Source organism: Filicampus tigris, chromosome 16 (genome assembly GCF_054856515.1).
Source record: "Filicampus tigris isolate MCC_2025a chromosome 16, RoL_Ftig_1.0, whole genome shotgun sequence".
Classification (NCBI taxonomy): Eukaryota; Metazoa; Chordata; class Actinopteri; order Syngnathiformes; family Syngnathidae; genus Filicampus; species Filicampus tigris.
In genome coordinates, this window is record NC_141232.1 from 16,032,501 (window position 1) to 16,042,877 (window position 10,377).

The following is a 10,377-nucleotide window of genomic DNA, read 5'->3' on the forward strand; positions in this document are numbered from 1 at the left end:
AATATAAAAAAGATAAATAGAGGCATAACAACTGCAGTTGAGATTGTAATTGACTGACTGATTGAGATCTTGGAGCCTTAAAAGGCATGCAAATATGGGACTGCAGCAAAATGGAGGAACATGAACAACAAGGATGGAACAGAGACGGAGAAGCAAAATATTTCCCCATCCTTTGCCCTATTTAACTCATTCACTGCCATTGACGAATTTACTTGTCTTTTCACAGTACAGATATTCAATCCCGGGAATATATTTATATTTTTTTCACACATTATGGTAAAAGAGGGTCTGAAAATGTCTGGCAGCGAATGGGTTAAAAGTGGAAATCAACCCAAACAATTTTTTTTTTCAACAATATGTACCCAGCATGCCTACTAGTTGAAACACGGCATTCTGATTACCAGTAATATTGCGTTTGTGGAATATGAGTTAAGCAGCAAAATCCACCTGTTTTTAGCCATCTCAGGGGGCGGCCATTTTGTGTAACATTGGTTTCCTTTCACCTTAAAAATAGACGGATAAAGCAGAGCGCATACTGAAATTTATCACAATCATTTTGAAAAGGCATACATATATTAGTGCAGCCACGGACTATGGTAAGCAGGCCAGTGTTTCCTCCTAAATACGATGTGCATGCTTTGTTGCGCCCGGGGGTCAGCACAAAGACTGTGAGACCGAGAGCTTTCCGGGATAGCAGCAGTTCAGATATATAAACAGATGTCGCATGTTACCGTTTGTGGGTGCATAAAGAAACGGAACCAGTTACTGTTAGCTGCAAGCACCAACACAATTTGACTGGAGTGAAATAGCTAACGTTAGCCCCATAATGCACAAAGCTGAAACATAACACTGTAATTTTGACTGCAACCCGCTGCGTCAAGAAATGAAACTTAACGATGCACGTTAATAATACGTTGCACATAACAGCAACTTCAGTAAAACCGGGTCATATTAGTTCCTAGATCCTCTAGCTTTTTGCTTTCTGTCGTCTTCCAGCAGCACCTGGGTGACATCGCTTCAGGTGTTTGTTCACCACTCGGCTTTACAAAGGATACAGACGACCAACTCGTTTGACTTTTCGTTGAAATATGTCCATACTTTGGACTTTTTTGTCCATTTTTTAGCTGCTTCGTGATGCCGCTCTCCTCTTCCCCGCCCTGAACGCACGAACAGGCGCGCCGCAGCCATTTATGCTGTTGTCTTGTTTTTTTTTGTTCTCCTTTCTTTTCTCCTGTGCGCACTTGTTTACAACTGGCGGTATGCACATGTTGACGTATTTACATCATTGACACTCGACGTTATGTGCGTGCCGACGTATTTACGTCATCACACTCTTCGTCGACGGTATGTTGTGCGGGCTGACGTATTTACGTCATCGGTGACGTCGACTATGTCGACTAGCCGGGACAGCCCAAGTTGACTTCCTCTTTAAGAAAAAAAAAATGTTGTCCACTACAACAATGATTCATTCATATAATGTGTTTTCTACTGCCAACCTAAAAAAACACCAGTTTTGGCATAAAAAGAAAACCTGTCTAATTTGAAAAATAATACATACAAATCAGGTATACTTTTTCAATTATCATTAGCTAATTTAGTATTCTTTTGTTAGTCGGTTCACAACTTTATTAAAGTAAATAAAATAGCTACACTATTTTGTGCACTGGTGAATATAATTTGTGCCAAATTATTTGAACAGGTGTTATACATATAATAGATAGTAAAAACTCATTTGGACCTTTTACTTTTGTAGCCAAGTACACTTGGTCTGTACTTTTACCTAAATAAAGGAGTTGAATCAGTAGTTCTTCTTTTACTAGAATCTTTGTTGAAATAAGTACCTTTTCTTCCAGCGCATTCAATGTCGAAGCTGAGAACACGAAGCGGCGCAATCCTCTGCCACTCGCCTTCTGCTGGGTGACTTATCAAGTCGGTCCATGCCACATCTACCTCGTACTGACACAAGGACTCCTAAATGACAAATAAAGCAACAGACAGTATGGTGTACTGTAGCGTCACAACAATTGTGTGCAGCAAAAGATGGCTTATATCAGGTAAGGTGGACCTACCTTGCCTGGATGCTTACAGTCTGTGTCCAGTGTACTTTTTTCCTCGCGGACTATGTACTGGCCTTTAGGAAGTTCGATCCAGCAGCATCCAACCACTTCACAGTCCACCATGAATCTGGCAAAACAAAATACTCATGAGGATGAATTGAACCTGTTGTCATTCTAATAAATTCAGTTTATTTTGTAATATACTCTATTTTACATAAATGGCTGCATCTCTCAAGACAAAAAAAAAAAAAAATCAACATGTTAAGTTGTTCTTGCAGGTTCTACACAATTACAAAACATATCAATTTCAAACTACACCTAGGAAAGCCCAGATTCGTACGCCGAACTTCAGAAGTGTGAGGCAGATGAAGTAACCACACACAAGTACAGTGCTGTTCTACATAATAAAATGTAATATAAAAGCATACCTTATTTCAAAATCTATATTGGCCTCAAAGGATTGGTAACAATGGATGGGAAAAGGTCCGAACTTCAAGCCCTGCTCCAGCAGTCGCTTGGCGGGTGCAATGAGACGAGGCGTCGCCATGGTTATCCGCAAGAAATCCAAGCTTTGGTTGCCGTGGTAACCGTACATGTCTGGAGAAAGTGTGGATAAAAAACAATAATGAGGCCTGACAGTCATCGCAAAATTGTTTTCTGTTGTTATGTCTTTTGGTTCAGCATTATCAGGTCAATCATAATCTGCCTGTTGTTCACATCCTCACTTTCTTTGCGGGTGATGTCCACAGCCAGCACGGTGACCGAGATGTTGTCTTTGTTGGAGCGCATGTCCTTCAACACAGCTGAGTTGAGTTCTCTTTTAAAGTCACCCAAGTAATCCGGTGTGAACCCTTTTCAGATGGTGCAGAGAACACATTTTAGAGTGGAAAAGATTCCCCCGCAAACATGCACACACTAAAAAAAGTCACATATGAAAGGAAATACTCACCATTTGGGGCCGGGACATAGAAGTAAGGTGCAAACCCGTGAATGTGACAACACACGCTGTTTCCACTGTCTGTCACCCCAAACATCCGGATGATGGGGACTTTTCCATGTGACTGACCCGGCATGCCTGCTACAGCCGCTCCTGCATAAAAACAGAATTTATGTCAAGAAGGTAGCAGGTGGATTCATCCTGGGATTAATGATCTGCCACCAAACAAAACACTCTCAGAACTACGGTAAACCCTCGCCGATTTATGAATCGTCATTCACAAATTCCTCTGCTGTGATTTTTTTTTCTGTAAAACATAAGTATAACTATCTGCATGTTTTAGCTCTTTTGTATGCCACCCTTAAATGCTGCCCAAATGCCCTTCTCCTTCTGAGGCATCATTTTTAGCTAAAGAGTATAGCGTTGGCTACTAGCCAGTCAGCTTGGCAGCAACAGTGTGAGGGCTGAACGAGTTTGACAAATAATTTAATTGCGATGTTATCTTTCCTTAATACAGTATTGCAAATTAATATGTGATTATTTTTTTCAAGGTCCTCTTCCCATGTATTTTTTAACAAACACACACAATTGTATTACAATAAACAATATCTGAGTTTTTTAATACATTACTTTTGGTTTTATAGATTAGGTTTACGTCGGTTAGGTTTACACTAAAATAAAGGCAAATTAACTAGTAATTAATAGAAAAGACTGCAAAAACAGTTTATTCATCTACTTCAATTAGAGTTAACTTACAAAAAGACTTGCAGTCTTTTCACTACAACAGCTTCATAAAATTCTACCAAACAAGTGTGCCGCAACAAGTAATTAAAAGATAAATCACAGTACAACAATAATGCAAACAAATCTGTGGTTTGCGGCACAAGCTTTTTTAGAGGGGGCATGTATTATTGGCCAATTTTGGCAGGTCTTGGTCTGTAAACCCCATTAATAGAGAGAGGTCGGTGTACCTAAATAATAGTCCAGATCAATCTGTTGAAACACCAAAGAATCAGAGGATGGGTCCAGTGAAGGGGCATGAGGCCTCCGCCAGCGAGGATTAAGGTCTGCCGAAAAGAGGTCACCTGCCACAAAAAATGGTTATAGCTGTTAATTTATCCACAGTACCAGATTGAACTTTCAACATTGAGACTTATTACATACCAACAGGAATAACATCATGCCCGGCTTGCCCCTCCATCTCCTCTGAATCCATGTCCACATCATCAAACATGGACAATTCCTCCTCAAAGTGTGAGGGACTGTCTTCCCATTCACCAGCCATCTTGCTGCGTTTGGCCTGGGAAACGCCACCCGTGAAAGGTGCACCATTGCGCCTTTTATAATCCATTGCTACAACTGAAAAACACAAAACTCACTTATCTATCTGAACACTGACTGGATGAATGATCAGCAAAACACAATCCGAACACAAGACTCCATTATTCGTCATTTTATTTATAGTTGGTCATGAAAGTAATTAGAAAAAAAACATTGAACATTATGCATTTCACTGCGTGTGTTTCTTTTAATATACAAACACTGAATGAAGAGTTCAAGCATTGTTGAGCATGAGAGGGGTATTGTTTAGGCACATTGCAAAGGAAATGGGAAACTGGCTGTAATTACAGTTTATTTAATTGACTTCCAAGATCACGATAAACTGTAATACTCTCTGACAAAAATAAACGTAATAAAAGACCATTCACACAGGACCTGCTGATTCACTTAACCTCTACAATGGATGTAGCAATACAGCTGCGAGTTAACTTCACAGTCCACTTAATGGGTTCGTAGTTAACGTGTATAATATGTCAGCGTCTTGTTGCATTATCTCAGTCAATATTCCAATAAATGTTAGCATAATGCATGCAACTTGATTACAGGACGACTGCCTCGTTTCAGGCATTACATATTTCAGTTCCATATTACAACAGCATGCTACAGAAACAAGCTACAACGCATCAGAATTGCTCTATCGCTGACCTAATTGAACGTTTAGAAGCGTTTTTGTCTCTGCTGCGTTTCTGATACAACCTTGTCAAAATCAATGAAAGTTAGCTTACTTTTTCCCAACGGGCCGACTTGACAACGACTCCCGCCACTCTTTAATTCTGCACAGAGTAGACCACAGAGAGCGCGGAAACCAACATCCGGTTTGTAGCCCGTCCCATTCTGCGAAGAAGAGGAAATGGCGTCACGAATAGGCGGGGTCTTGCGTGTTCGAGAGTTCGACAGCAATTGATTGTAAATTTTGTGAAGTATCCCCTGAAACACTGGTCAATTTTTCTAGCAATGTCCTTATACCAACAAATTCTAGAAATATGTTTCCCGGTTTCTTATTGATCATATTGACTCTCAATTCACTCTTTACTGGAAAAGCCGTTGACTTCCTTAATAAAAACGATAGTAAAAATAATAATAATAATCATCACCATCATCATAAATTAAATACGTCTTTCCTATAAATGTAATATCTATTCTCACGGAATTAAATTCCGTATACAGAAATCCAAATTTTGTCATTCGAAACCTCTGTTGGAAACCAGACAGTACTCTAGTGCGATATTAATTTAGAAAAAACTATTGCTTTATGCTCTTTTTTAACGTTTTTTTTAATCAAAATTCCGTTGACTTCTTTTCTCGTTTTAGCAACTGTGCAATTATAACTTGCACTCGACTGATTGACTGATACAGTGAATGGCACATCGATTTTCACATTACATTTTTAATAGGTACATTATACATGCAGGTATTCATAGCTCATACAATATCGTCTTCTGGACTATAATCTGACGGAACCTAGTGACACTTTTAACGTAACTATTGACGTACGTATTCTTCTTCCCTTTTGCTGTCAAACTCTCAAACGCAAACCACGGCCGACAGCGCCACCTGGCCACAATTTCTGCTAGGTTATCATATCTGCAACACCGGAAGTCTGTACGGGCTCTGTCTAGCCAACATCCACAAAGGGACAACATGGTGCTGGAGAAGAAGAGCTCAGCTCGGGTGGAGGCAGGCCAGCGGAGAGTTCTGGACGACGCCACCCGCCAGAGGAGGCTCAGTCGGCAGCTCGAGGCATTGGAGAAAGATAACTTCCAGGACGACCCTCTGAGCTCGCTCCCTCCGCCAGGTCCGACCGCCCGCCTACCCGCCTTCAGTGAAACGGAGGAACCTGAGAAGAAGAAAAGGAAAACGCGAGGCGATCACTTCAAATTGCGCTTCAGGAAAAACTTCACGGCGCTCCTCGAGGAAGAAAACTTAGCGGACAAGCCAGAGCCCAACTACCTTTCGGCGCTGGCCCCTCCCTCGTCGCTCCCCCCGCGACATTTCTGCTGCGTGTGCGGCTTCCCGTCCAACTACACTTGCACGACCTGCGGGGGGCGCTATTGCTGCGTCAAGTGTTTGATTACACACCGAGAAACCAGGTGTCTTAAGTGGACGCTGTGACGGAGACGGACGCTGCTTTGTCGCCGCGGGAACACAGTCACGTTGTCCAGGAGACAAAAAATGTACAGTAATCCCCCACTTGCTCGCGACTTCGTGTTTTCCATAGCTTTATCGCGGTTCATTGTTCAGCAACAATACAGTTGTTTTACAAGATGTTTTTTTTAATGAGTTCTATGGCATGCTGGCAAATCCAAATTTAGGGTTGCTTGCCTTCAGTGCACGTACCACGTTGCACTGCAACTTGTTCCGGCAGCACTGAGCTCTACTGTTCGACATGCAGCGTAATAACAGCAAGAAGAAGAGGATTCAACTAAAGTGAAATGGTGTACCACGTTTTGCTGTTTTAATATTTGTTGTCCTACAGAGCAACAAGAAAACTGTACATGCGTGTGAGTGTTGCACCATTTGTTAAAGTTGGATTTAGCTTAACATCTATGCTGATTTCTGTTTGCTCATCTACGGCCTTTCAAATAACATGATTACATTCAGATAGCGGACTGTCTTTCGCCGGTTGAACATTTGAAATAATATACAATGTTTAATAGTTTTATGTGTCAATTAACTGGGAGTGTCAAATTAAACAGCTTGAAGCAAGCTTGCTTTGCATCTAGGTCATCATTAATTAACTGTGCGAAAGACTGAGCGCAGACAACGAAAAATACTTTAAAAGTGTGTTTTAAGACATTCAGTTATGGTGCAAGCATTTGAAGCATTTGGGAGAGGTAAAAGTGTCATGTTTTTTTTTTGTTAATATGGGATCCATGTCTGGGGCGGGGTCTGGAATATTTCACCTAAAGCCCCGTCTAAATAGAAAATGGCCTCAAGAAAGTACAGTACATATTTTGAAGTGATACATCTCAACTGAGAAAAAAAGTTTTGTGGGTCGGGGGTGATCCTGAGCGATTCTCCTGAACTAATCCTTATATTTAAGTGAAACCTTACTCCTAACCCTTCAAAGGCAGAGGGAAAGTCATATTGATTACTCATTCAGTTATAAATTTCGTTGCTGCTATCCTCAAGATGCTGTCAGCTCACTTGCTTGCCTGCGGGCCTGATCACTAAACAACACCAATCTCACCAATTTCATGACATCTCTTTTGCACAATGTAGGCAGCCATGTATACGTGACAAATTTGTTATAATGTAAATACATATGTGCTGGTGATTGTCTTAAGCCCGTATCCCACCGAGCAGCAAAGGTTTGCGAATGTATGAGTGAATGTTGAATTTTTGTCAGGGTTCGTTCAAGGTCGCAAGGATGTTCAGCAACGGTTTTATTGTTTTTCTTGTCGCAAGGAAATTTTTAACATGTGACATGTAGAATGATGACGGTAGCAGCGCACAAATGCATATGGTGCTTGCTGGTTTCTGCAACTAAATCTTCCTTTTTGACAAGTTTAACTGAGTAGCTATTTATTTTTTCGGGTTTGGGTTTTGTTTGTCTGAATGGCACTTGATGGCTTTTGTGTTTAAACTCTTCAAATATTTATATTAAAAGACAACTTCAAAAGAAAAAATGTTCTACACTGTTCAAAACATTAATATTGTTGAATGTTGGTGTTGTCATAACCAAGGACCTGCTCTAAAGAATACCATTTGAAACTTCAATAGATTACGACTTGTATCCTGAGTTTCTAAACTCTACCACAGAAGACCTTCACACCACAAGGGTCACTTTGGTAGTATTCTTAAATGTATTGCTTTTATAGTCTTGACAAAGGTGTAGCCCTAAGCAAGGTGTGCACATAACAATAATTGAGCTTAATTTGAGCTATGAAGGTCAGATTATCACATGTCAAAAGATTATCTTGAGCGATTACCAGTCGGGTGTGTTCAGACTGATTATTCCTCTCAGACTTGCCCAGAAAACGGTCAAGGCCGACAATTGTAAATGTTAAACCTAGCAAATCCATATGTGTGTGGTCAAAACAGACTTTGGGTTCCGAGCAGAAAGCACACACACTTTTCCTTGTCAAGAGTTGGGTCAGTCACATTTAAGATATTAACAATCAATATGTGTGAACCAGATTCAAGAATGTAGCTGTTGGCCAAAGGTTCTATTCTCCCTGCAGTCATGTCAGAGGTGCCCTTGGTAAAGGCACCCGACTCACTGCTTCACATCGGCCTATGGTGGAAAGATATCCACCACACAGGCTACCACAGCCTATACTGTGGTACACACTTCCTGTGTTTACAACTGTGATGGTTTCCATGTAGAGGTCCTCCTGTATATGCAATATGATACATACACAGTATGTGATAAGATGGTCTTTGGTTGGCACTTGACTTAAACAGCGTGGAAACATACTTGCACCTCATGGCAGTTATAGAGCCCTATAATTAGCCATACGAGACTTCCATATCTCTCAGGCTGGAAGTTATTGACTGTTTCCAGGATCAGAACTAAACTAAGTGAACATTGAAATTTGACCTGAAACCATTGCTCACTGCTGCTTTTTAATAATCCAAACTATTATTTCAGCAATTTGCTTTTGTTTTTTTTAATGTGTTTTTCTTTTCACTTACATCATGCTTATGAGGTCCATTAATTCAGATGGTACTTCTAGGGACACAAATGACCTCCAACTTCTGCCATAAACGCTTAAACCATCTCGTCCATTGACTTTTGTAAAGTACCACTAGTGGTATACAAGCTCCCTTTAGTATTATGAAAAAGATTAATTGCCAAGTACCATCCATTTTCATTACCAGTTATCTCAGCTAAATTTGGGGGAGAGGCAGGGTAAAACCAGGACACCACACAATTGCAGAGCCTATGTATGGTTCAGTTGTATTTAACTATTTGGTACAATACATGTGCATGTAATCTTTAATAAGTATTTATTATTAAACTTGTATTTAGATACAATTTTAATTTAATTATGTAATTGTAATTCAATCAAGTATAGTTTTTCCGCCTACATTTTAAATGCATCGTTAATGTTCATACTCAGCAGTACATTACATGGGCTTAAATGTACTTTTTAGAAATAAAACCTGTCTCCTTAACTCATTCTATCCCAATGACATATTTATGTCATTTCACAGAGGGTCTGAAAAAGTCTAGTACTGAATGAGTTTAATGAACACACAGGCCAGCCGCTTATGTATATTCAGCAAAAATAAACACAACACTTTTGTTTTTGCTCCCATTTTTATGAGATGAACTCAAAGGTCTAAAACCTTTTTCACAAAAGCAATATCACGATTTCTCTCAAACATTGTTCACAAACCAGTCGAATTGGACACCACTATTAGTGCTCAGGTGTGCCTTAGACTGCCCTCAATAAAAGGCCACTCTGAAAGGTGTAGTTTTGTTTTATTTGAGGGGGGGTGGTTGTCTGGGGACTCAGAAAACCTGTCTGCACAACATGGAAACAGCCGCTGTAAAGCATATCCGTCAACAAAACGGCACCTTTCAGAGTGGCCTTTTATTGTGGGCAGTCTAAGGCACACCTGTGCAATAATCATGGTGTCTAATAAGCAATCTTGATATGGCACACCTGCGAGGTGGGATGGATTGTCTCAGTAAAGGAGAAGTTCTCATTACCACAGATTTAGACTGGTTTGTGAAAAATATTTGAGAGAAACTGTGTTATAGTGTATGTAGAAAACGTTTTAGACCTTTGAGTTCATCTCATAAAAAATGGGAGCAAAAACAAAAGTGCTGCGTTTACATTTTTGCTGAGTACAATATATTTTGATGTTGGTAATACTTGGAGAGTTAATTCGTTTTTAGTGTACCACTAATCTCGTGTTATTGGTCAGGCTGTCTTCTTCAGAATGCTCGAAAGCGTTATAAATATTTCCTCTCAATGCTCAGCGAAAAAATGTGCCCTCTTTGACAATGATATGTGATAAAAACAAATCCCTTTTACTACTGCGCAGCCAATTGCGTTCCAGTTAAGGCAGCCGCCTACTTCCGTTTAC

The 10,377-nt window shown here is 40.2% G+C and overlaps 2 protein-coding genes across 5 annotated transcripts in view; one reads left to right on the top strand and one right to left on the bottom strand.

The window, feature by feature from the left end:
• The window catches only part of pold1 (polymerase (DNA directed), delta 1, catalytic subunit), a 19,165-nt gene extending 12,739 nt beyond the window's left edge, over nucleotides 1-6,426 (bottom strand). Inside the window, exons 1-9 of one of the 4 annotated variants that reach the window (XM_086056101.1) lie at nucleotides 6,286-6,426; nucleotides 5,061-6,172; nucleotides 4,159-4,353; nucleotides 3,966-4,079; nucleotides 3,007-3,147; nucleotides 2,783-2,908; nucleotides 2,486-2,654; nucleotides 2,070-2,184; nucleotides 1,842-1,971 (exon numbers count right to left, since the gene is read on the bottom strand). In XM_086056101.1, the coding sequence (XP_085912227.1) occupies nucleotides 1,842-1,971; nucleotides 2,070-2,184; nucleotides 2,486-2,654; nucleotides 2,783-2,908; nucleotides 3,007-3,147; nucleotides 3,966-4,079; nucleotides 4,159-4,345 (982 nt within the window). In that variant the 5' untranslated portion in view covers nucleotides 4,346-4,353; nucleotides 5,061-6,172; nucleotides 6,286-6,426. Of the gene's footprint in view, nucleotides 1-1,841; nucleotides 1,972-2,069; nucleotides 2,185-2,485; nucleotides 2,655-2,782; nucleotides 2,909-3,006; nucleotides 3,148-3,965; nucleotides 4,080-4,158; nucleotides 4,354-5,060 lie in introns of all 4 variants that reach the window. The other 3 variants (XM_086056104.1, XM_086056103.1, XM_086056100.1) reach the window with 3 other exon arrangements.
• znhit1 (zinc finger, HIT-type containing 1) lies at nucleotides 5,860-7,964 on the top strand. Its single transcript, XM_086056105.1, has one exon. It carries the CDS (start codon nucleotides 5,977-5,979, stop codon nucleotides 6,445-6,447), a length of 471 nt encoding a protein of 156 aa, XP_085912231.1. The 5' UTR covers nucleotides 5,860-5,976; the 3' UTR covers nucleotides 6,448-7,964.
• The last annotated feature ends 2,413 nt before the right edge of the window (nucleotides 7,965-10,377 follow it).

What these genes read in the sequence shown, in the direction of transcription:
- znhit1 (XM_086056105.1), top strand. Translation starts at nt 5,977, where the DNA reads ATGGTGCTGGAGAAGAAGAGCTCAGCTCGGGTGGAGGCAGGCCAGCGG.